Source organism: Hemicordylus capensis, chromosome 2 (genome assembly GCF_027244095.1).
Source record: "Hemicordylus capensis ecotype Gifberg chromosome 2, rHemCap1.1.pri, whole genome shotgun sequence".
NCBI lineage: Eukaryota > Metazoa > Chordata > Lepidosauria > Squamata > Cordylidae > Hemicordylus > Hemicordylus capensis.
The window spans coordinates 386,605,372-386,632,637 of NC_069658.1; the positions used below are offsets into that span (position 1 = coordinate 386,605,372).

At 40.5% G+C, this 27,266-nt stretch overlaps 2 protein-coding genes across 5 annotated transcripts in view; one reads left to right on the plus strand and one right to left on the minus strand.

Annotated features, from left to right (window-relative positions):
• Window positions 1-27,266, minus strand: part of TBCD (tubulin folding cofactor D) — a 218,846-nt gene that overhangs the window by 124,177 nt on the left and 67,403 nt on the right. For all 4 annotated transcript variants that reach the window (XM_053293259.1, XM_053293260.1, XM_053293262.1 and 1 more), the window contains exons 13-14: window positions 26,032-26,106; window positions 17,734-17,828 (exon numbers count right to left, since the gene is read on the minus strand). In XM_053293259.1, coding sequence (XP_053149234.1) covers window positions 17,734-17,828; window positions 26,032-26,106 — 170 coding nt within the window. The remainder of the gene's footprint in view (window positions 1-17,733; window positions 17,829-26,031; window positions 26,107-27,266) is intronic.
• On the plus strand, window positions 3,058-12,888 carry ZNF750 (zinc finger protein 750). Its single transcript, XM_053293263.1, has 3 exons — window positions 3,058-3,288; window positions 8,806-10,388; window positions 11,763-12,888. Exons 2-3 carry the CDS (start codon window positions 8,980-8,982, stop codon window positions 12,469-12,471), a joined length of 2,118 nt encoding a protein of 705 aa, XP_053149238.1. The 5' UTR covers window positions 3,058-3,288; window positions 8,806-8,979; the 3' UTR covers window positions 12,472-12,888.

The following is a 27,266-nucleotide window of genomic DNA, read 5'->3' on the forward strand; positions in this document are numbered from 1 at the left end:
CCTAGCTGTGGCCTGCAGCAGCCCTAATACACAGTGGGGGGAAAATTACTGAACTGTCTTCAGAGGAAGAAAAGAATACCCTGCACAGGGCAAAGAGGCTGACCTCTTGTTACTACAGCTTGCTAAAAATCTACTCTTTCCTCAGCCCATTTAAATTAGTGGTACAGGTGTCAACTGTGGGATTTTCAATTTGCCATTGAAGGGGAAGAAAATAGAACTGGTGGTGGCAGGAAACTTGAGATTTGATTAACCAAGTTTAGACTGGCATATCGGAGGGGCAGCTGTTTTTACATACAAGACATTTTTCAAGGTCAAACCACAAAATATGGAAAGGGGCTTAGATGAGGGGGATTTGAGAGTTCCAGGGAATGCTCATGTCTAGAGCTGGCAAGTGAGAGTTGCAGCTATGATGCTCTGACATCTCCAAGGTATGGGGAGGCAGGAAGGGGGACAGGAGCCAGCAACCATCCAACTCTTCCCTCTCTCAAAAACCTGAAGGCAGGCACAGCAACGGAACTTCTTTGGCTGATTGGCTTGAAGAGAGCCCCCTCTCCAGGGAAGAGCTCTAGCAAGTGTCTCTGGAGAGTAAGCGCTCTTCTGGCTTCAGCCACTCTCAACCCCCTTTAAAGTTACTTGCAACCCCAAAGGCTTTATTTTTATTTATTTATTTTATTGTCATATTTATATACCACCTTTCATTAAAAATAATCCCAAGGTGGTTTACAAAAGTTAAAACACATACAATAAAAATGATAATTAAAAATTTCCTGGACCACAGTTTGAGAACCCCTAGATACCATATGAAGCAAGGATTGCTTACTCTCTATTGATTTTTCAGGGCTTGTCTTTACAGTTAGATATATTGTAAATTCCATGCAAGCATACAAACAAACAAGTTTTTCAAGTAAGAACTAATCTGCCTACTTTCCTTTCACTATCCCTACAACTTGGCAAAATGTCAAATCGGTTAGGCAGTCTACAAGTTAGACCTCCTGAGTCTCAAACATTCACATGTCCGCCATCTTGGATCAGGGTGGATGACATCACAGACTATGCCACTGAGGTGCCCCTATGGGTCTCTACCACTGTAGCAAATTTGGTTCAGATTGGTTATGCAGTTCACAAGTTAGTCCTCTTGCACCTCATATGTTTCCACGTCCACCATCTTGAACTGGGATTGATGACATCATCACAGACTATGCCATTGATATGTCCCTGTGTGTCACTCACTATAACTGTACCTAATTTGGTTCAAATTAGTTAGACAGTCCACAAGTTAGCCCATTTGCATCTCAAAAGTTTACATGTCCACCATCTTGAATTGGGGTGGATGACCTCATCATGAACTACCCCATTGAAATGTCCCTGTGTGTCACTCACTATAACTGTACCCAATTTGTATAACTGTATATACAGAGATACGGGTTTTTAAAATAAAATAAAATAAAATAATAATAATAATAAACAACTTTCAAACACATTCAATCTTAAATCTGCATTCTGTATAATGAGAACGTTTAGCAAAATAGACTTTCAGATCCTATCTCTAGGATAGAAAACCATGAGTTATCGGAAAATCAATATAAACACCTAGCTTTAATTATTCACAGTGACAGTCTTGTAATTTAGTACTCGCTTGGTCAGCCTTGTCAAGTAACAATTGCATCTAAGCCCATCACACCAATTCCATGGGGACAAAGCCCAGAAGCAAGTCTAGAACAACTAGTTTCAGGGAGCAAAGGGGTGGCAAAGAATATTATTAGGAGAGTGAGGATTTTGCTATATATTACATGCATACAGAGGTAAGGTAATGAATGTTATTTACCTTATTAATGAAGCTAAAATCTCCTATTGTGACAAGAAGCACATTTGTCTACAACTTTCTTCAGATCAAGAGACTCTGACAAGTTCCGCCCCCCCCCGGCCAATAACCATGATAGCCAAGTCCCTTAACTGGTCATTTGTCATTAATTCAAATAGTATAGTATTTGGTCTATATAGCGGTCTACTATATATATAGTAGACCGATAGTATAAGGCCATACTATACCATGCCTGTGTCACCTGTAAAGTTGCAGTCCGATGGATGGGGGAGTGGGAAATATTTTTTTTGGTGGAGGGAGCACCCACTACCCCTTGGAGTCACCCAACAGAGCACATGTGCAGTTTGTCAAAACACTCTGTGCTATGACGACTGCAGTGCACAACTAGTGGAAGACCATTTTTAAGTTTGGAAGACAATCTTACACAAAGCCTCGATCATGCTGCCTTGCTCAACACAAGGCTGTGCTATGAAAGCTGTCCCCTCGGTTAGTCTCCGAAAGGCAGCTGGGACAGCCCCACAGCTGAACAAGGAGGGAGAAGAATAGACACCAGCAGCAGCAATGTGGGGTAGGATGAGGGAGTGGCATGGTCAAGTGGAACAGAAGACAGACACCCAACCCTTGAGCACTTATTACAAGACTGAACTGCCACCCACACTCTCAGATGTGGTTCAAAATAATCAAGCAACAACACTAGCAATTGCCATGCAGTGTGCTCAGTAGTTGGAAAATCAAACTGTGAAGGGAGAAACTAAGCAGATGTGATAAGTCAGTTTCCAACTGAGGTGATTCCTTTCCATTTGTAATGTATTAGGCTGCTGCCAAGCTTCGGCAGGTTTATACAGCAAGGAAGCTTGGAGTTAGTTCAGTCTCGCCGCTCCCGGACAGAAGTTATCATGAGGACAAAAGTATCAGTGGGGAAGTGGGGAGGAATGTTGCCTCACGTAGCTATTCTCACAGAATGAGCAGGGCTAGGAAACTCAATCAAACACCACCATGTGCTGCAGCCTGTAATTTATTCTATTGTTTTATGACCATTTAAAGTCTTCTTTATTATCAGTCTCTCACTCAGAAATTATTTAAAGGATATGAAAACCGAAAAACATGTCTGTACTGTGTTCCATTCGCCACGAGAGAAGATTATTAAGTCACTGAGAGAAACAAAAACTTGCTTGTTAGAGGGCACAAACACAGCAAGAGTTCTGCTCCATAGCTCTGATACTGAGGAAACATCAAATGAAAGCAGTGGATGGAAACACATGAACTGTAGCTTCAGGCTGAAGTAATATCAGGTGCATCTCTACACCCTCAGGGCTCAACTCCTACACTTTTAAGTCCCTCCCATTGAAACAGCCTCCTTCAGTTTCACTTAACAATCAAGCAGCAAACAGGTACTTCTCTCTCAACACTGACAGCAACAGTTTAACAACCCTGAACATCTTGGATCTCAGCTGCCGAATTCACAGGTAAGTGGACTTTAAGATCAGCAATCAAAACACAACAAAGTTTTAAAGGGAAGGGAGAGATACTAATCAGATGTATTGGTGAGCCTGCCCCCCACCCCTCCCCACACTGCACTCTGCTGAAAGAAAGGCAATGTCTCTTGTAGCAGGTGCATTACTGCATTTTTATAATCGAAAGGGAAATATAGCTGCTATTCTAATCAGTACAAAAAATGTTTTCTTGTTTACTGCACACTGTTTTGCTCATTTTTAGAACATGACGGCAATTAAGACTGAAAAACATTGTTTTATTCTAAATTTAAAAGAATGTCTTTTAAATTCCTTGTTGAACTTAAGTTATTATATTTTGTTCAGCTAGACTATTTTGGTCAGCTTACAGGTTTATACAACTAAGATGCCACATATTTCAAAGTTTTAGAACTTCTACTGAAACTCAGCAGAGCACTACAATATTCAAATAACAGTTGAATATGTGTTCAACTGTTTTCAGTTAATAAAAATGTACTTTCTATACATGGGTTGTGTGAGGGGGAAGAATATAGCTCCAGTAGTCATTTGCACTGGTATATTAGATTTTCAAAAATGAATAAGTGGACAGCTATTCTCATAATTTAAAAATGATTTGAAGGTATTCAAAACAGAAGTTTATTGTTATTAGTTATTGTTCGAAAAGTCAGGGCCAAATGTTTGCATAACAGCTATCTATGAAACTTAATTCCCTCTCCCACAGCTAATCTTGACCTTTATAGAATTTGCCCTTTTGATCATTTAATCCCCACCCTCTATATCATGCACTAAATAATATTTTAAGAGGATACATTTCAGTTTTAAGGATTAAACATCCAGGAGGGAGGAGCAGCTAGCCTTGGAAAATCTAAACTGGAATAAAACTCACAAGTCTTGTTCTTGCAAAAGACTGGATAGGTGACAATGGCATGATCCTGAGTTATGCAATAATGCCACATCACAATATTTTAATCATAGCATGCCCTTCAAAATGCTCCACCCCAGTGAGGACTTGTTGTCAGCCAGATCAATATCGCTAAAAAGAATGCTGCAACAGCAACCGAGTGTGTGCGTATTAATATGCTTTAGAAATGGTTGTGAAGCCATTCATAGCTATGACTTATTAAGCAATATGATAATTACACCACTGTCTGCAATTTTAAAAATGTGTACGCTTCCCCTTTAATTTTAAAAAAGAAATATATTACTTAGAAGGCTGGTGCAACACTTTCAAGAGTTTATTTTCAGAGCAAAAATAGTCCTAACTTTGCTAATGCGCCCAGATCACAGAAATCGGGAGCTGGTTTTGCATCTTTAAGAAAACATACGGCCAAACAAAACTCCATATTTCCTTGCAGGAGTGTGGATCTTTGTGTGGGCTGCTATGCAGAAAGGCACAGACGCCCTTAATACAGCATGAAAGAAATTACAGGGAGAGGGCAGTGAAAGAAATCAGAATGTTTCTTTTCCTATTTATCCACAATACATTCAAATAGCAGGTTTTCCTCTCACACTGCTTGACTTTAAAAAAAAAAGAACTTTAAAAAAAACCCTTCAAAGTTTGAATAAAATGCCATATATTAAAGCTAAAAAGGACAGTCATTTTATGCACCCAGCTCAGATTAACACAGTTAACAGCTTGAATTTTTGTTTCCTCAAGAGTAAGTACACAGAGTTCAGTGGGACTTACTTCCAAATAAGTGTGCACAGGATTACAATTAATAGATAGTTAGTAAACAACTTTGTCCTTCACTACTTGAAATAGCTGAACAGCAAAACTAATGCTTTCAAAATTAGTTTAATTTCTGAGTTTTCAACTACGTGGAAAGATATGCCTCAATTAAATATGGGAAATTCAGGTAAAAGGGAGGGTACCTTTCCTCTAACAAGCTATTTTATTTTCATGCACTAACCTAAAAGTAATAGATTTATAGTTAAAGGAAATAAACATATGGCTCAGTAACCTGTCTTCCTGGTCTATGCAAAGGAGTTGTAGGATCCTACAGAGCAAATTTTAATTTCTTAACATGAGCATTTCAGTTTAATAAAACAATGCAGTGCCCTCTATATTACTAGATAAATGAAATTGTATATTAAGCAATAAATGTTATCTTTTTATTACATTTTTGCCTCATAATAAAAATTCAGACTGTTGACATACATAACTTGAGTTTCAGAAACCTGGGGGATAGTTTGTTGTGACAACAGAAACTTCAAGCATTATGTGCACTGAGACTTACAAGCCAGCCAAAAGGTACAACAGGGTACAAACTTAACTCACAGTCTGTTACAAGCCTCTCTTTTGGTTATACTCCACTGCCTAAAATTTAAGTTGCACTCACAATGCTAATTATCTAAAATTTGCTTACTATTTTAGAAATGTATTTTCCAAATTGCAATTCTGTTTCAAATCATCTGGGCTGGGATCCAAAGAAACATTCAAATAGTTTTGCACACCCCACAAGAGTTTGGGTGTGATTTTTTTCAAGCAGTTGCCCCCTCACATACTAAATGACAAATTGCTTTAGAAGCTCAGAGAAGTCTCAAAAGCAGTTTGTGGGGTCTGCTGCTGCTCAAAGAGAAACAGAAGTTACAAACTGCACTGGGCATGAAGTAATTATTTGGATCCCAGTCTGAGTCAGAAATCCCTAAAATAGGTCATACATTACAGAAAATAAATGATAAGCTTTGCTTCTAATAATTTGCATCAATAGCTAATTCAAGCAGAAATAGTTAAATATAAGAAAAATACTAAGCAAAATGAATAATCCAAGAGGCCGTAACTGATACTTTGAACAAAAACTCAACTGCTTATAATCACTTGCCAATGAGTAGCCGTATTGGTCTTCTATAGTCATAGCAACAAGGCAACAAAGAGTTGTGTGGCATCTTAAGGACAAACAAATTTATTGTGGCACATGCTTTTCATGAGGTGTATGAAATTACTTTTTAAGTCCTACAAGGTTAAGGTTTTGCCTATGAAAACGTATCTGAAATAAATGACTTTGTCTTTAAGGTTTCTTTTCTCTTCTCGTTTCTTTTCTTCTCTGCATTAATCCCTCCAGTCTAAGTAGTTTCACATTGAAAATATTTAACATGTATTATTGTAATTCATAATTTAATCAGCAATGGACAAAAAGCTTTTTTAAAGAAAAATCCCCATCAAACTTCCTTGTTAACTTAACAAGTAGTATTACTGTAGTTTCGGGTAACTCAGATACAGTATGTGGTTTTGCAACAGTCATCATTTTGATAATGGTGCTTATAGTTCATGATGAAATCATCATTTTTTAGATCTCTGCCATAACACATCCTATAAAATCATGAGAACATGACTCTGAGAGATTCTCACGCCTTCAGAATCAGTGAACATAATGGAACAAGTAAATACAAGCCCATCTGACTTATCTGCCGAGAAAAATCACCAGCCTGTATTAAGAGTATCCACTTGTTGCATTTTCTAAGAAAAAGCAAGATCCTGTCCCTATAAATCAGTGGATGCTTGACTCAAATTTATACCTGGCAGCTGGGTCACAAACACATACTAACACAAATACATACTAGCAACACAGGAAAGAGTACAGAAAGCAGCTATGTACTCTTAATAACCAGTCTTGGGGGAGGGGGCATTTTAAGCACCTAAAATCCAGCTCATTATGGGTTGTTGCAAGTTATTCACTCTAGATAGTACTTAAATATTTGCTTAGGCTGCTCAAAAAGCCGGTTTGTTCTCTAGTAGAGCTAGGTCAGCTCGCCAGGATAGAGTCAATCCCACTCCACCCTACTTCTCCCCAGCAAGGAATCTCTTCCTTTCCCCCCTCAACTGGCTGGACCGGATTGCACTCAAGCGTCTGCTGCTATTTTCAGGCCCTGCCTTTTCTCCTCCTTGCCATCTATCTACTTCTCCCTCCTGCTTTCATCTTTTCCTAGTCACATCCTGAGTGGATGTCCCTCCGCTGTGGTTTAAATGAGCTCTTTTTAATTTGTTTAACAGGAATTTCAGGTAGTAGGCATCCCTGAACTTCAGGATCAGTTAATTAGGACTCTACCTATAGGTCTGTGTGCTTTTCCTTAAGGGAAGTTATCCTTGCAAGGTACTCTAAGATCCTTTTGCATTAGTGGGACATATCTAATGCTTGTAATTTGTGAATTTGAGGGTGAGCAATGAATGAGGCAGTCAAGTTTGTGGATAACATCAAATGATTTAGGATGGTGAGATCCAAAGCAGACTGTGAGGAACTCTGCAAACCAAGTGAATGGGCAACAAAAGTAGCTTCTGAGATTTAATGCAAGTGCAAATTGATGTAAACTGAGGCAAAGAATTTCCATACACTAATGGGGCCTGAATTGGCTGGGACTTACACTGCAAAGAGATTTTGAAATTGTGGCGGGCAGCTCAATTAAATTGTCAACTCAGTATGTACTCACAGAGAAAAATATGAATTCTGGGTTTGAAAATGTTAGGAAAAGGGAGTGAAAATAAAACTCACAATATTGTAGCACCTTTTAAACACTTACACACACACATATACACAGCTTCATCTGGAATGCCATGAACAGTTATGGTCACCTCATTTCAAAAAAGGTGTCACAGCACTGGTACCAAAAATAAATAAATAAATAAACCCAACAACTAAAATTGTCATGGGATTAGAGTATCTTCCTTACAAGAATTGACTAAAGCCATCACAAGAGGGGGGCATTACTAAGAGGACATTATCAAGCTTTATAGCATTATGAATTATTAAGAAACATTGCAGCCAGAAAAGCTAAGCTTCCTCTCTCATAATATTAAAACTCAGCATCACCCAATGAAATGAATAAGCAGTAGCTTCAGAATGGACAAAAGGAAACACTATGTTCCTTTTGGAACACTCTGCCTCCTGAGACTCGTAATGCCCCTCTCTTTTGTCCTCTATGAAGCTCCTGAAAACCTATCTATTTTGCAAGGCTTTTAGTTTTTAATGAGTGTGTGTGTGTGGGGGGGGTTCTTTTTCCTTTTCTCCCCCCCCCCTTCTTCTATTGTCTTCATTGTTTTAACTTATGTAAACCACCTTGAGTCTAAGGAAGTTAGGTGTTCAACAAATTTGCTAAATACATAAATATTTCATTGATGTATCAACTTACAGAATTCACTGCTACAGGATCCAGTTATGACCACTAGCTTACATCCCTTTTTAGAGAGGAATTAGACCAATTCATAGAGAATGGGTCTATCAAAGCTATTAGACATGATGGCTAAGTGGAAAATATCTTTTCAAAGGCAATATACCTTTGAATACCATGTGCTGGAGACATACACAATAAGGGAAGACCATCACCTTCATGTCCTATTTGTGAGCTTCCCAGAGGCATTTGGCTGGCCGCTGTTAAAAATAGGATGCTAGACTCTCAGTCTAATCCAGCAGGGCTCTTCTCACATGAAAAGGTCGATAGTGCAACATATGAAAGAACATATGCCATTCTTCCAGGTCTCAGATTCCTGTAATTCTAACATTCATTTTTGTGTTGCAGTTTCCTGGTGCAAGCGCTGTTTTCTCCTGACTCTTTCCAGAAGGATAACTGGTTTCAAATCAAGTCTATCAAGAACCTGTTATCTGAGTTAGAAGGAAGCCTGAAAAACATAAATCAAACACCTGATAGCAAATTACCAAAAGGGGAACTCTACATCTCATAACAAGAACAGCAATGAGCCTTCTAAAGGAGCGTAAACCAAAAAAGCCTCATTATATCCCAAGGCCTCCAGGAAAACCATTTAAATACAAGTGTTTTCAATGTCCCTTCACTTGCAATGAGAAATCACACCTTTTCAATCATATGAAGTATGGGCTTTGCAAAAATTCAATAACTTTAGTGTCTGAACAGGACCGTGTTATCAAGTGTTCAAAATCCAATTCTTTGGAGCCTAAGCAGATCAATCAGGTAGAACCTACAGCCAAGCCAACTTCCTCTAAAGCCCTGTCAGATCTTGATTCTAAACCTCAATATGCTTTTGTCAAAGATGACACCAAGGAAAACATGGAAGTTCAAAACCAAGCAACAAGTAAGTTGGTACATGTGCAAAAACCATCAATTCAGAAGGAGCTAACTTCTGCTGGTAATGAAGAAGAAAGTACAGCCAACATGCAAACTGGCCTTGAAAGCATCGTAAGACCCTCTGCATTTGTCCCTGTAAGAGAGCATCGGAACAGTAAAGACAGTAATGATATATCGCAGTTGACATCTCTTTCCGATTCGAACAAAGGCTCACTCTTCCACACAAAGTCAGCATTTCATGCTCCAAACAATCCATGGAAAACAGGGTCCACACTTATTGCACCAGATTTTTCTCAAAAAATTCCTCCAGCAAAAGGTTTTACTTCAATTCCATCTTACATGCAGCCTATGATTCCAGAATATTCTCCTCTGTATGAGCATGGATTAGCAATCTATGCACCTTGCTTTCTTCCAGGTAACTCTCATGAGTGTGAAAGTTCAGTGCTCAACGTCTACAGCTCTCAAGATCAAAGACATTTTCTTCCTCATCCTAGCCCTCTTCCCAAACCAATAAACCCAGCAACTTATGAACATTATCGCTTATTCCAGCCGTATCATTCTAATCCCCCAGTGCCATATGGATTTTGTAGGCCAACAGAACCAGCATTTTACAGGCTTCCACATATTGCTAGTATTAATAGAGACCCAAGTTCTCATTTAATAGAGGAATCAACTTTGCTATACCCACATTCTTCAAGTCCTGCCAGGTCACATTCACTGAATTCTCACAAAAAAGCAGCTGATTATGAAAAAGAAATTTCTTTGTTGCACAACAAAAACAATTCCAAAGAGGACCAAAATGAAAGAGAAAATGCCAAAATGAGTCCACGTGCTGGAAGTGCAGCAACAGGGTCCCCAGGCAGACCCAGCCCAACAAACTTCACTCAGACAAGCCATGCTTCTGAAGGCCTTTTTGATCTTTCTAGCAAGTCATCTTCCATTAGTATTAGCAAGTATGATCAATCTGAAGAGAACTTTACAGCATTCAGACCTGTAAGGAAAAGTACAGACCAATCTACTCTGTCTCTGCCAAAGGAAGACAGAGGCCATTCACCCAGAAGGTAAAAAATAAATAAATCTCCCCCACTCCCAAAGTTCTATAGAGAAAGCAAACATGCCCTTAGGATACTTTACACAGGGATTCCCAGGACAGCTTTTATTGCATTTCAAAATGGTAAACACAGGGCATGTAGGAAGTATGCAAGTAACTATATTCAGGGAAACTACCGTGTTTCCCCGAAAATAAGACAGTGTCTTATATTAATTTTAGCCCCCAAAAATGCACGAGGGCAATTAGCGGTACATCAGAAATTACTGCTAGGTCTTACTTTCGGGGTAGGTCTTACTTTCGGGGAAACAGGGTAGAGTGACTGAAAGAAAATGAGATATGCATGGAAAGAGGAGTAAATGAGCTAGAAATGGAAAATATACTGGATGGAATTTCACACATTTCATTTTACAGTAGTGCTATTTTACTTTCTGTCTTCTGAGTTGTTTTCTCTATTTGAACCTGAATTTATTGTATTTATTGTGGCAGCTCATACATATTAAATAAGTCCAAAATTAAATGGGGTTTACTCCAAGTAAGTGTGTACAGAATTCCTGTCTTATATTGCCAGCTATTCAGGGATAGGGACTCAATTTATGTAAAATTTCTGTTTCTTCTCCTGAGAACAAGGTTAACTATATCTCTAAATAAAGTTGCATGAGAAGAACAGAAGATAATGTAGCGATCTACCCACTTCACAATACATGGTATACTATATAGTTTATGAGCCACAGTCTTGGACCAGAGAAGGCTTGCAATGGTCAGTCTAAGACCAATGTTCTTTAAATATAAAATATAGTTAAGTATGTAAATAAAATTCTGAACAGCTATTTATATTACAACATATATAATTTATATATATTACAACATATAACAGGCCTGCATATAGCCCTCAAACTCTCATTTACATATTTCCTTCCCAATCTATCCCAGAAGTTTTAGGTGAGCTATAACTTAATCATTTATTATCAATACAATCCCATAATTTTATCTATCGATCAAATTTGTACACCGCCCCAAAATTTCATCTCTGGGCGGTTAACAATAAGTTAAAAACATATACAAATACAAAAACAATTTTAAAATTTAAAAAAACAGAAATTAAAACCTAAAAATAATGAAGATTAGGCAGCGATAAATTGCTAATAGATCAACAGGTATTTAGTTCTTCCAAAGTTCAAAAAAACCCCTTGTAGCAACACATTTATACCATTTTTGCATTAATCTGTATATATTCCTGTTTTATAGAATTCATAGCATCTTGTCTAGTATCTTATTTGCAATCAGTCTATTGTATTGCTTCCGCTGCCAGTATGAAACACCATACTAGTCTTACTTCGACTTTTATTCTGCCTAATTTCACAAAAAAATTTCCCTTTTTTTGCAGCAGTGGTATCACTAGTGAAAATGAAAATATACAGCATGCCAGTGATGGTAATGAGGAGCCCCTGGACAATTCCGATGACGACACAGGCATAGCACCACTTAATCTTTCCAAGAAGCCAGCTGCAAACATTATTCATGAAAGTATGTGTACACACATTATCCAGATGGAAAACCAGAACTTCATGGAGCTGCAGGAAATGCCTCTGAATCTCTCAGTAAAGGACAACTGTAACATAAAAACATTATCCCAGAACACATCATATGAAGCTGAAGACCCTGGACCTTTAAAACCTGAAAATGCAAATTTGGGAGCAGAGGTTTGCAACTCTGATGATTCCATGGGCAGGGGCTGCTGTGATAAGCCTCTTCCTGTGATGCAGAGGAAAGAAGCTCAGAAACTCAGGACAATTGACAACTGTGATGAACAGAAACAAACTGCAGCTGTTGCGCTTTGTCAGTTAGCTGCCTATAGCCCTAGTAAAGTCCAAATGGAGAATGCAGAGAAAAGTAATCAAAACAACAATTCTCAGTATATGGAACCTGCTCCCGAACCTTCAGATACTCAGGACAATAACTGCAGTCAAAAAGCAAGGGGGCAAAAAAGGACCAATCAAAGAGAAGTGGCAAAACTGCAGCAAGGAGCAAAAAGAGTAAGAACGAATGACTGCAGTAGAGTGTTTACTCTGAGAAAGAGAACCAGAGTATCATAATAGTTCACTTTCTAATGCTCTACCAAGTACTTAAGAGAACAGTTGCCAACAACGCTATCCATCAGAAAGCCAAAACTTTACAATTTCTATTTTTCAGTTGAGCTGACTGTTTGATCCCTCCAAGTAACATGTAAATATAAACTGTCTTTAATTTGTATTTATGTTTTAAAGCAACCCCAATATCCCCTGAACCTGATTTCTCCATAACCTGGTTTTCTAAGTGAACATTTAAATGTAAACTGAAGTTGGATTGTAAGTGCACTATAGTGGGATGACTTTTACATCCACTTTTATTTCAAAAGGTGTAGTCTTCAAAAGCAGGAAAATATCACCCATGACATATCAATACCATACCATGTCTGTGACTTCATTCTCAAGTCGTTTAAAGGTTTTTGTTGTTGTTGTTCAATTAGGGATGTGCACGGAACGAGGGGGGAGGGGAGGGCTCGAGGGTGGATATCTTTAAGGACTGGGGAGGGTGCTTCCCCCTAACCGGCGCTGCAGTTTAAAAGGGTCCAGCAGGATGGCAGCGTACCTCCCCGCTGCCTCCTCGAACTGGAAGTGACCGGAAGTACCCGGTGCGCGTGCACACACACGATGTGTGCACACGTGGCAGGTACTTTCAGCCCAAGCCGGCAACAGGGCAGCAGGGAAGTACGCTGCCACCCCGCCGGACCCTTTTAAACTGCAGCCCGGTGGGGGAGACGGTGGGGAGAGTACCCTCCTCAGTCCTTAAAGGTATCCCCCGCCCACCTTTGAACTGGTCAAACCGCCAGTCTGTCAAACCTGTTCAGAGGCCCATAAAAGGGCCTCCAAACAGGTTCGTGCACATCCCTATGTTCAATATGTTTCTGTAAATTCCTCTACAGTTTAATTAAGTGTGAACATGCCACGTGCTTTGTAAAGCTTAGTAATAGAATATGCTTTGTTAACTGGACTGGGGAGCACTCATATTAATCCTTCCTAATTTTTGACTTGCGCCTGTTTTTGCTGAAGTCAAATGTCAGTCTTTGTGTGAACTTCTTTGATTGCTTAAATATAACTTGCTTTAGTCAAACTGTATGAAGCTAAACTGATATCAGATTGACTTAACACCTCAGTCATAAGTGTTTATGCCAATACATTCTTCTGCAATTCCACTGTGAAACCTATGTTATACTAACATATGTAGAACTGCATGAAACTGCTTTGGAAAAGCACTGGAACAAAAATCCATTTGTCAGCTCAGGAAGACTTATGGTATGACTCTACTGGCACTGCAGCCTTGTTACTGGACTGTCATCTTAGTAAAGTCAAACCACATCTTAAATTATTCAATCCACACCTTCAATTAAAGTAATTGAAGTCTTGGGGTTGGGATTTTCAAAGGAGTTTCAAGTGTTAGAGGCAGAGAGAAATGCTCCCACATGAAGGCTTCTACACTTGATTGACTGCATCCTTGGACACCAAGGATCCAGGAAACTACAGACCTGGGGGTTATTTATTTCACTTCATATTAGAAAGAGCATTGCTGGTGAAGGAGTTATTTCTATAGTTTATATCTATATTATCTTTCGTGCCCTAAACACTGGCATGCTAAGATGTTGTGCATGTGGCTTTTGTGCAGAGGCTTTTTTTTTTTTTAAAGCAAAAGCAATTTTCTGTTTCATGAGTTGTTAGTATGACATATTTTCCTAATTTTGCAATAAAATGTTATGTACCATACTTGCAAAACAAAGAATAATCATGGCACAAATAAAAGTGTTTATACTGCTTTTGTTTTATTATATATCTTGCAAAGAAAAACAAAAGTCTGAAAGACTGGATTTGTTCTAGTATACAAGTTGTGCCCACAGCAGGGACTGAAGCAAGCTGGAAGAACACACAAGAATGAGATTCAAAAGTCCACAAATAAATTGCTTATTACTATTTCCAGAAGTTAACATGAACTGGAATACATAAAGGCAGGGGATCCAAACACAAATGGTTATTGTCCAGCTGTTGGAAATGAACCAGGGTGCCAGACAGTGCCAGGCAGCCTTTGGAATCAGCCAAATTCCAAAGCCATCTGCTTGGGGTAAAGACAGTAAGCTAACTTCCCAAGAGTGGCCAACCAGAAAGCTTCTTAAGGGAACTTCCTCAAAGAGGATGGGGGAAAGCAGGGATGCTACGCTTGCTAGTCCTTTTTGCTATGATCCCTGCCCAGTGACCCAACGGATATGAGGCAAGAAATGTTGCTATAAGGGGAGGAAAACCCCAAACCACAGGTCTACTAGGGAAGATGGGTAAAATTCCTTCCTAGCACCAGTGGATGACTCAGTTAATCAGTGGATTACACCATCTAAAACATGACGTTCATCATTGAAGGAGTGAGGGAGGACGGGCGAAGAGAATGTTGGCTGACATCTCAAGGCTGTGTGCATGCGATGTGAGATGAACTAGTAGAGCAGAAGGCTTCTTTTAATGCAGGTAGGGTGACTGCACAGATGGGTGATCTTCTTTACTCTCTCCGTCCCCTGAAAATGCCCTGTGCCACCCCAAAATATGCCCCTGAAGTTATGCAGCACTGAGGGACATATTTTTGGGTGGTACAGGGCACTTCCGGGGAAAGAGAGAAAAGCAAAAAATCACTCTCCCTCGCCCCAGTGCTAGCAGTAGTTAGGAAGCCTTCCACAGCATGGGCACTTCTTCCCACTGCGCACATGCAGCCTTAGTCAGGATGTCAGCCATTGCCTGGCAACCAGGACAGGCCTTGCTTTATAGCAGTAGTTCCCAACCTGGGGGCCTCCAGATGCTGCTGAACTACAACTCCCATTATCCCCAGCCACAATTTATTGTGACTGGGGATGAAGGGAGTTGTAGTTCAGCAACCTCTAGAGCAGGGTTTCTCAACGTGTGGGTCCCCAGATGTTATTGGACTTCAACTCCCATAATCCCCAGCCCCAGTGGCCTTTGGTTGGGAATTATGGGAGTTGAAGTCCAATTACATCTGGGGACCCACACGTTGAGAAACCCTGCTCTAGAGGCTCCCAGGTTGGGAAACAGTATTTTACAGCATAGAAGCAAACCACAAGAGATAAGTTCTCGCTCTGGCCCACTCCCCTGATAATCAAAACGGGCCTTCCTTTAAACCCTGGGAATGCACCGAAGTGAGCACATTCCCACTGTGGCCCACTCCCAAGGCCCCACCTACCAACCAGGTTGACTGGTCAGGGTGGCCCCTGTTGCTACACAGCTATCTGATGCTCACCTTCTGCCTTTCCTTCGCTGCTTATCTGCATGATCCCAAAAGAGTCCTCCAGTAAATCAGGGAGTCATACTCTTCTAAAGTACCTATCAGTCATACTGTGAACATTATTTGCACTATTGAATATATAGTAGTGAGAGTATACTTAGCATGAAACAGAATACATAAATGATCCAGTTCTTGTCCAGAAAGCCCACAGTGTCAGACACAGAGACTGGTCAAGCATTGACAAGGTGAGTGATGGGGATATAAAGGGGAGTAGGTGAGGTTGCTAAGAAATACCCTTGCTAAAGAGAGCCAGCACAGTCTAATGAACAGATTATTGGCTTTCAAACAGGAAGGCCTGGTGCAGAGAGAGAAGGGGTGGGGGGGAGCCTCAAGGACAGAGACAGTGAGAAAGTGTCTAAGAAATGCAAGAAAAGACAGAAAGCCTGAAGAGAATGCTGAGACTTACGGAATGAAAAGGTGTGAGATATGAAAACTAGAGAAAAGGAAGATTCAGAAAAGGCTTTCTAAATCACCAGAAGAGGTGAAAGGTGAAGGGGGAAGTCTACTTTATATGCAAGTCTACTTTAGAGTTTATGAGCACCAATAATTTTAGCTATAGGTACAGAGAACAAATGGTGCACCTAATATAGTGTACCACAGTACAGAGTAGACTGAGCTGTGAATCACGAAGACCCCAGTTCAAATCCTGCCTCTGCCATGATTTCACTAGGTGGCCTTAGATAATCTGTCAGCTCAGTCCTAAACTCCTCTGAAATGTATGGATAATAACACTGACCTACTTTATGCAGTTCAGAGAAGTGGGTTCTCTGGAAATTTTTGAAACAGAAAATTTCCCCATGCAGAGTTCCCCCTCATTTGCATAAAAATTGCATATATATTTTAAAAATCTATAAATTTTTTCATGATGCCCTAAATGGATTATGACCTGATTTGTCATGTTATTTGACTGATTTATACAGTAAAAATACACCTCCAACATATTAATTTCCTACCCTGCATCTCAAAAGTTTTCAAGTAGCTGAATACTCGAACTGAAATATTTGATGTGGGGTGGGAATCAATAAAGACACTTTTAACTGAAACAAATTCAATGTGGAAAGGTGGTGGTGGTATTTATTTATTTATTTTGAATACCCAATAAACCAGTAAAACAGCCTCTCACACACTTCCTAGGTATCTTCACCCAAAAAACACTACAACTTTGAAACTGCTGAACTTGCCTAATATTGCATTGGCATCCATTCATTTTTACTAATGAATTTTATGAAACAATGCTGGACATCTGGACCAGTATGTGCACATGGTGTAATGCCACTTCCAGTCTACCACAGCACTGTCACTTGCACAGGTAAGGGACAGTTTTCATCAATCTTCCCTTGCCTATGAAGTCCACTGTGTGTCCCAAAAATATGTCCCTGAGGATCATGTGACCCTCAAGAACATATTTTGGTGACGCACAGCAGGCTTCAAAGGCAAAGGAAGATTGGCAAAAGTTGCTTCTTTCCTGCTCATGCGACAGCGCAGCAGTAGTCTGCACACATGCAAGTTCCAATGTTAGTCTGGATGTTAGCCAATGAAATTTTAGAAATGGAAAAATATCCACCCCACATCACTGATAGGATTGTTGTAAGGATGTGAGCAATGATGGATTTGAGATGCCTTGAGCATGCTAAAGTGCTATACAAACATAAAATATTATTACTATCTTGAAAAAAGAAGCTATGCCAGACTATAGCCAGAGGGTATGAGAAGAAAACTGAAGAGTCAAGGAGGATGGAAGGTTTGCAAACCTACAAAATGGAGGAGGTAATAGGCAATGTCAGCAAATGTGTGTGATTAGAAAGAGATTGGGGCAGAGAAATACACTTGCGTAGCATGTAAGACATTCCCAAGACCAAGAGCTAGTAGAAGTATTTCAAGTATTTCATGAATTTGGCTGTGCTTATTAATCACTCTAGTTTTCAACGTGTTTTTCATTTTTTGTTATGCAATATATGTAGGAACTAATCAAATTAAAACAAACCTACCGTCAGAAAGCCGAGAAGGTAGTAACAACCCTCTTCTTCCTAATTCAGCTAGTGCCAAACATCCACCATGCCAAGAATTGTCAGTTTCCTGGAAACTATAATTTTAGAAAAAGGAGGCTTATGTTCAGGCTGCTTCAATTTTCAGTCTGTTTATTATTAATTTATTTATTCATTCATTAGTTCATTCATTCATTCATTACATTTATATACCGCCCCATACAAAAAAGACCCTGGGCGGTTCACAATATAAAACCATTAAAACATTAGCAATAGCAATAGCAATAGCACTTACATTTGTATACCGCTCTATAGCCGGAGCTCTCTAAGCGGTTTACAATGATTTAGCATATTGCCCCCAACATTCTGGGTACTCATTTTACCGACCTCGGAAGGATGGAAGGCTGAGTCAACCTTGAGCCCCTGGTCAGGATCGAACTTGTAACCTTTCTGGTTACAGGGCGGCAGTTTTACCACTGCGCCACCAGGGGCTCATTACTAATTAATTAATTTTAATTTTTAATTTTAATTAACATAATTAAAACAATCTAACATAATTAAACTATAAACTATCTAACATAATTCATCTAACATAATTAAAACAATTTAAAATACAATAAAACACTAAAACTGAAACTTTAAAACTATAAACTAAAAGCCTGACTGTTTTTAGATCCTTTAAAAAAAACATTCAGAGAAGAAGAAACTCTAATTTCGTTAGGAAGTGTGTTCCAGCGTCCCCGGGGCAATTCTAGAAAAGGCCCAGTTTTGAGTCTCCACTAACCGAGGCGAGGGCAACCACCACTGGACCTCCACAGGCCGTGGGGTTGCTGAAGAAGAAGGTGTTCTCTTAAATACTTCATACCCAAGCTGTTTAGGTAATAACAAGCATTTTGTATTTCGCCCTGAAATTTACTGGCAGCCAGTGTAGTTCTTTTAAAATGGGAGTAATATAGCTCTTCGGGCAACCCTGGAGACCAACCTGGCTGCTGCATTCTGTACTAGCTGCAGTTCTCAAACTACATACAAAGGCAGCCCAACGTATCACACATTTTTGCCAAGATACTATGCTTTATTACTATGCAGCAACAGAGCACAGGCTCAAATCCAAGGCTCCTAAAGACTGTTCAAATTTTGGCAAGAGTAACCCAAGGTAAGCCCTTTAACCAAAATGCCAGTCTTTTGAGATGCCCAACAAGAGGCTTAGCCTGACTACCATTATTCCTCTTCCCCTTTCTTTTATGCAAACTCTTATAAATCTCCCTCTCTCTCTATCTCTATCTATCTATCTATCTATCTATCTATAATCTAGATGCTGAGCTAGTGAACATAATCAGCACTTCCGGCTCTGTAGAAAGTCAGGTATATTAGTCTGGAAAACTCAGTCCAAAAAGAGAGATAGGTATGCACCACAGACACACACAGATATTGTTTTATTAAGGATTGAAAGCAATCTATAACAGAAATTGCAAATATGGTTCAAAATGGAAGAGCACTAGCAGACATGGAAGGAGAGCTTATATGCTGAATCTACACAGCAATTATCATGTTTCACAAGCATGTCAATAAACTAAAATATTGCTTGTATTAAATGTTAAATAAAGAAAAAAAACTATTTTGTCATCAGAAGTCTTAATTCCTTCTATTGAAAGGAGAGCAAAGTAAATACAGGGGGCCTTTGTTATCCACAGGGGTTCAGGTCTCACCTACAACCTACAAATGTGGATAGAAAAACCTCGGATAATGAGACCTTGAGGCAATGGGAATTGGGGTTTAGGTTCCTGGAGACGAAAAAGGGCTTTAAAAAGCAGAAATAATAGAAATACAGTGCCATGCCATGCTCTGCAGGTCACCAGCTATCCAGCAATCCACCCCCAACCCCGAATTCCACCAATTTCCTGAAAAAAATTGCAGAGCGGGATTTTTTTTTATTCTTATTTTTTTTTTGACAGAAGAGCCACAAAATGGCTCCCTTGAGCAAAAGGGTGGCCAGAAATGACCTCAGAGGTTGTTTCCGGGCACCCAGGAACCACGGATAGGCGAATTCTTACTAATTTTTCAACCGCATCTAACAAGGTCAGGTCTACATTGCCCGACCACGGATACGCAAAACTGCCAGGACCGTGGATAACAAGGGCCACCTGTATTAAGAAGTGAAGAACGTTCGTGTTTCATTATTTAGGAGGGGTGAGGATGGGGCTTGCTGGGAGGCTGGGGGTCTGTTCTTTTACCAGCAGAAGTTCCCTTGCTTGAGCCAGGAAGTTTGTGGAGCTGGCCCTCCCTCCCACTGGCCTTGAGTAGCAGAGAATCATTGCCTGCTGGAGCCACAGTCTGATGGCCCTGACAAGCTACAGCTGCATGGGGGCTGTTCCAGCAACCAGGCTCCAGAAGTCCACATGAGAGGTGGGGTTGGGGGCTTATGGCTTAAAAAGGACTGGGGCATGCCAGAGGCGCAGCCACTGGCGCAAACTGCCTGCAGGAGGCCATCGAAGCCTGCCGCCAAAGGGGGCTGGCCTTTGGTGGCAGCCTTCAGGGGTAGGACTGAAGGCTTGGCCACCTTATTGTCTTGGACTGCTGGAAGGAAGATTCCTGCTCAGCTCACTGTTGTCTTACTTAGTACTTAGTTAGGCCTGCTACAGGTATGTGTTTTGGGATGAACAGAGATGGGGAGGTAGGGGATAACTGTGGGGCAGCTATACCAGTCATGGTGGGAAATCGACAAAGAGATGGCATTGGTAGACCAGCAGGCTGATATAGGGGAAGGGAATTCAGAAATTTAATTGCTGTTTTCCCTTCCAGCAGGCCTACCACCTCTTTGACCTTGGAGAGCAATGCCAACTACCCACAGAACCTCACCTTATTACTCTGTAATGTCAGGTTGGTTCAAAATAAATCTGAGGTAGCCCATACATTGATTATGGATGAAGGAGCCAACTTGGTACGTATCACAGAGACCTGGTTGGGAGAGGCTCGTGGTCCGGTTTGGCCCCAGCTTCTCCCAGAGGGTTATTCCATGGTGGAGCAGGTGAAAAGATGTGAGCCACTGTTCCCTCTAAGGAGTGTGCACGTGCATGCACTGACAAGTTTTTGGATATCTACTCAGTTCAATTTAGATTCCACTCAGGTTGAATCAGGAAGGCCCTATTCCGAATGCAGGTGTGCACACACCGACTTGATACTACCAACCAGAACAAAACACATTCCACATAGAGATGGGGGGAAAAAAAAAAGGGACCACTGATGTGGGCGGGGAGGTGGGATGCCTGTGGTCTATAAGAATACCATCGCCCTTACCAGGATCCCTGTCAGAGATTTGGTCTATATTGAATGTGAGTATCTAGGTCTAGGGACCAGGGATAGACTGGGACTTCTACTGGTGTACCAATCACCCCACTGCCCAGTGGAGTCCCTAATTGAGCTGATGGACCTGGTTGCTAAGTTGGCATCGGAGTGGCCCAGGTTTTTGGTGGTGGGGGACTTCAATGTTCATTTTGGGACCAGTTTGTCAAAAGCAGCTCAAGAGTTCATAGTGGCCATGACGACTGTGGGCCTATCCTAATTGGTCTCTGGACCGACACATGATGCTGGTCAAACACTCAATTTGGTCTTTTGTTCTGATCAGGGTGTTGTTCTGTGTGTGGGGACTCATGTCATCTCCCTATTGTCATGGACGGATAGCCATCTGGTTAAGGCAGAACTTACAGCCACGACCCACCTCTGCAGGGGTGAATGACCTATTAGATTGGTCCGCTCAAGGAGGTTACTAGATCCAACAGGATTCCAAGAAGCCCTGGAAGGGTTTAGGGTTGGCTCTGCTAGTAGTTCTGTCTATACTCTGGTGCAAACATGGAATAAAGAACTCACTAGAGCAGTAGAAACAATCACTCCTAAATGTCCTCTCCGACCTGCTTTAAAGACAGACTGGATTCCACAGTTAGTGCAGTCTACTGTAGAGGTGTCCAGCAACTCTTCTTATAGGATTAGATAGGATCATTTTCAGTTTGTATATCCATTTCAAACTAGCTTTTATGAGGGCTACGAGGTTAAGATTGCCTTGGTTAGCCTGATGGATGATCTCCAACAGGCTATTGACAGAGGGAGTGTGATTCTGCTGATCCTTTTGGATCTCTCTGCGGCTATCAATACCATTGACCATGGTATCCTACTGGACTGCCTGAGGGAGGTGGAATTGGGTAGCACTGTTTTACTGTGGTTCCGTTCCTATCTCTCTGGTAGATTCCAGATGCTGTTGCTTGAAGACTGCTGTCCTGCAAAGCGAGAACTAAAATGTGGAGTTCCATAAGACTCCATACTGTCTCCAATGCTCTTTAACATCTACATGAAACCTCTGGGAGAGATCATCAGGAGTTCTGGTTCAAGGTGATGACAGCCCAGATCTATTTCTCCATGTTAACTTCAAAAGGAAATGGCCTAGCTTTCCTTAATGCCTGCCTGGAGACGGTAACAGGCTGGATGAGGGATAACAAACAGGTTGAATCCAAATAAGATGGAGGTACTGGCTGTGGGGGGTCGGGACCGAGAGATGGTTTAGATCTGCCTGTTCTGGATGGGGTTACACTCCCCCTGAAAGATCATATATGTAGCTTGGGAGTGCTCCTGGATCCAAAGCTCTCCCTGGTTTCTCAGGTTGAGGCAGTGGCCAGGAGCACTTTTTATCAGCTTTGGCTGATACGTCAGCTATGTCCATTTCTGGACATAAATGACCTTAAAACAGTAGCACATACACTGGTAACCTCCAGGCTTGACTACTGTAATGAGCTCTACGTAGGGCTGCCTTTGTATGTAGTCCGGAAACTACAGTTAGTATAGAATGCGGCAGCTAGACTGGTCTCCAGGACAACACTAAGGGACCACATAACACCTATTTAAAAAGAATTGCACTGGCTGCCGATACATTTCCAGTAGAAATACGAAGTGTTGGTTATTAGAGAGCCAGCGTGGTGTAGTGGTTAGAGTGCTGGACTAGGACCGGGGAGACCCGAGTTCAAATCCCCATTCAGCCAAATACTAGCTGGGTGACTCTGGGCCAGTCACTTCTCTCTCAGCCTAACCTACTTCACAGGGTGGTTGTGAGGAGAAACATAAGTATGTAGTACACCGCTCTGGGCTCCTTGGAAGAAGAGCGGGATATAAAAAGTAAAAATAAAATAATAAAATAAATAATATTACCTATAAAACCTTTAACAGCTTGGGCCCAGGGTTTTTAAGAGAGCACTTTCTTTGTCATAAACCTGCTGCCTGTTACAATCTTCTAGAGAGGTCCGATTATGCTTGCCACTGGCTCGTCTGGTGGTGACCCAGGGCTGGGCTTTCTCTGTGGCTGCCCTCAGGCTTTGGAATTTGCTCCCTGCTGAAATAAGAGCATCTTCTATTCTTGATTATTTCATTGTGCATTGTAGAGAAAGGAGCTCTTTCAGGTAACCCGGACCCAATCCATTCAAGGTTTTAAAGGTAATTACCAGAACTTTGTACTTTGCCTGGCAACTGTTTAAGAACAGGCATAATGTGACCTCAGCAGGATACCCCAGAGACCAATCTGGCTGTCACATTTTGAATTAACTGAAGTTTCCAAACTATGTACAAAGCAGCCCTATAAAGAGTGCATTGCAGTAGTCCAACCTGGAGATTACCAGCTGGTGTACCACAATTTTCAGGTCATTCTCCTCAAGAAACAGGTGAAGTTATCGAATCAATTGCAGCTGGTAAAAGGTGCTTCTGGCACAGCCTCAATCTGAGGCACCAGGGTGAGACCCAGGTCCAAGAGCACTCCCAAGCTATGAACCTGTTCTTTCTGGAGGAGTGTAACCTTGTCCAGAACAGAGAGTTCTATCCCATCTTGCAGATTACGACCCCCCCAACAATGAGCACCTCCGTCTTGCTTGTATTCAGCTTCAGTTTATTATCTCTCATCCAGCCATTACTGCCTGTAGTATTTTAAAGTATGCATTTAAGGGACTAACACCATTTCCTGATACTGATGACAAGAAGAAATAGATTTGGGTGTCATCAGCATACCGATAACACCCAGCACCAAATTCCCTGATAACCTCACCCAGTGGTTTCATATAAATGTCAAAAAGCATTGCTGACAGAACCAAAATTGTACACTATATTCCATATCCAGATTTCAAACCTTAACATTAAAGAATTGTTTTCTTATTATGTTTTCAAGCAAAGAGACTGGAGACAATCCTAAAAACATACTTCTTATAACTGAAATGTTTGATGAATCCATAAACAGGCAGGTTTTTAATATTCAGTAATTCACTCCAATCAAATATGCAAAACTAATTTCCCTGAAGCTGTTCACTCTTATGACAGTAGTAACAGACATGCAGTTAGGGCAGGGGTGGGGAACCTTGACCCTCTAGCTGTTTTTAAACTACAACTCCCATCATCCCCAGCCACAATTGTGGCTGGGGATGTTGGGAGTTGTAGTTCAAAAACAGCTGGAGGGCCAAGGTTCCCCACCCCTGAGCTAGGGAGTCAAACCATTAGAAATTTGAGTTTGATTCAGATTCACCAGTACTTTTTAAGCTTTCTGGTTCAGCTCCGATTCAGAGACTGGCTGACATCCTGACCAAATTACTCAATAGTATACTGTAGTACTCAACAGTTACTCTAAAGGACTATTTAATTTTAATATGACTTCCTCTAGTAGACAGGATGTCAGCCACTAACTTTAGTAACCTTCAGTAACTTCAGACACTTTGAACCAGTTTTGAACCAATAGAAATAAAATTTATGCATAATAATATTGAAATCTTTTGCTTGCAATGCAACTCTATAGAAATATTACAATGATGATAAATAATGCACTTGAGAAACAAAAACCTTTTAACTGTTTATTTTTGAATTTGTTCTTCATAGTAAGGCCTTGATGTCGGATACCTTTGGTTGGGCCAGTTTTTACTTAAGCACCAAGACTGCTACCAGTCCTAGGCCCTGCCTACCAATCTCTCCTGCTCCTCCTCCCCTTTTTTTCAGTTGGTTCACTGGGAAAATATTTTCTCGAAAATGTAGCTGGAGTACAGAGCAGCCTTCACCACATCTAAAGAGAATCTCTCGAATGTCTCATTACTGAACCAGTTACTACTCTTTGTGTTTAGAAGCTCAGTTCAAGTTCAAGAGATTTCAGGTTTAGATTCAATTCCAGTTCACTCAGAGCACTCTCTGAACTTGTTTTTGGATTCAGTTAGATTCCTTGAATGCAGCCCAAGCTTAAGCATCTTTACTCAGAAGTCTCAATGGGCTTATTCACAAGTGTGCACAAGATGACAACTGTAGTTATTTACAATAAGAGATACTATTTTAGGTTTTTTATATTAACTTTAAAAATTAACTCCAAGTCTTTGCAAGGATGTTCATATTTCCATGGTGTTTTTTCATACTTTAAAAAATCCTGGTAATTTAAAGGAGACTAACATCTATCTATCTGCTATGGAAGTGCTTACAGATCGCATCTGACTTCCTAGTAGAGCTGGATAGGACAGATTTCAGTTGGTATGGAAACAATCTTTAAAGAAGCTAGTCCTATATGGATTTTCATTGGATACATTCAAGAGATATGGGTTATGAACAAGCTAAAAGAGTTTTGAGGCAACAGATTTTAGATATAGAACAACAAGAGCCGAACTTAGCTCCGATGCATATTCTGGCTTGGGGGCTTACTCATAGCAATAATCCTGATTATTGTTCATCATTGGTAATTCCAAAATATTGCAGAGCTTATACTTGGACATGTTTCGATGTGCTACTTTCAGCTACAAAAGAGGGCAGATATAAAAAGATCCTGTATAAAGAGAATTTGTGTCCCTGTGGAACTAATGCCATATATTGGTCATGTGTTACTACACTGTAGTTTTTAATCGGAATTTACAAGTATTTTTAATCTCTCCCCTATTAAATAATATGCCGAGTGGTGAGGATGAACTGTATATTGCATATCTTTTATCTGATTCAGGATTTGAGGTGACATATAATGTAGCCAAGTTTTGTGCTGCTGCAAATTCGCCAGAAATTTTGGCTAATGAGATAATAGAGTGAGATTAAGGTAAGAGTCTGATTGTTGTTTATTTGCTACTTTATTAATTAAGCAATAACATCTGTAGATTGTTTCATAGTTTTTATACTGTTACTTTTGAATGGCATTTTTAATCTTTGTACTATTTCTGTATTTCTGTACTGGTCAAGGACTGTAATAAAGCTTAAATCACTAGCAGAGATGGATGTATTTCACTATACAATTTGTAGGAGATCTAGAAAATGTGCAAGAATTACCTGAAGCAGTCTAACACAGATCCAACAACTTCATCAGCTAGCTCTTTTGGTAACCTTCCTGTCAGTCTACCAATCCTGCAAAAATCAAAAGCAGTTCATACAGGTTTAGATGCATTATTTGTGACATTCCACAACAAAGCCACCAGCACCCACTTCAAAATCTATTACTGGTATTTTGGAGTTCTAATAAAAACAGAATTCAGGCCTCTGTATTAAAATTCTAGTTCACACAAGACTGCCCCTTGTAAGAAATGGAATAAAAATCGTGTCAAAATTTAAAGGGGAATCAGCTCTAACTCTGAAATTGGAAGATGAATGAAGAGAAGTGCATCATCATGATATGCAAAATTTTGGAACTACTTCTATCTGCCCATCACAATTTCTCTCACCTTACAATAGGTTTAATGCGGCGGTTCTCAAACTTAGGTCTCCAGATTTTGTTAGACTACAACTCCCATCAGCCAACAGCTTTGTGGCTGGGGATGATGGGAGTTGTTGTCCAAAATTCTGAGGCCCCAGGTTTGAGAATCCCTGGTTTAATGCATACAAGGATAAGTCAGGAGCCATCTTCCCGCTATGCAGCAGTACATTAAATTTCTCCTGCCAAACAGAGCAGCTTAAAGAAAGATGCTTCAGCATAATCCCAGGATTTTATAGAAACAGGAAGGTAAGAGAATACTATCAGCACTAAATATTTTACCAGTTTGAATGTGAAGGGGGCAAAGCAGGTTTCTTACCTGTAACTGATATTCTCTGAGTGGTTATCTGTGCAGTCACATCTATGGGGTCTGCACCTGCACAATGCCCCATCTGAAACCTTCTAGAGCTTTCCCTCAGAGCTTTCCAGCCCCAGAGACCATCCACAGATAGAGATATATTGTATATAGACAGATGTAGATATGTATCACCCCACATATCCTCCCTTCAATAAGATAACTGCAGCAAACTTATACAAAACAATGGCTAAGTAAACTGCAGCAGAGAGGGTTTTATGACTGCACAGATGACCACTTGAAGAACCATTTTTCTTTATGGTCTCACATTCACATCCTATAGGAAGATCGCAACTAAAGGTTACCTATAAGGCAGGTGCAAACAGAAACCAGGAAGATGAAATCCTGTAGTACATTCTCAAATCCACAATTTGAATTTAAAGACAGGTGCCAACAATGTAGCTGTGGTATTGGGTCTGAAGGCAGAAAAACCATGTCCCAAATCTTGAAAACAAGACTGGA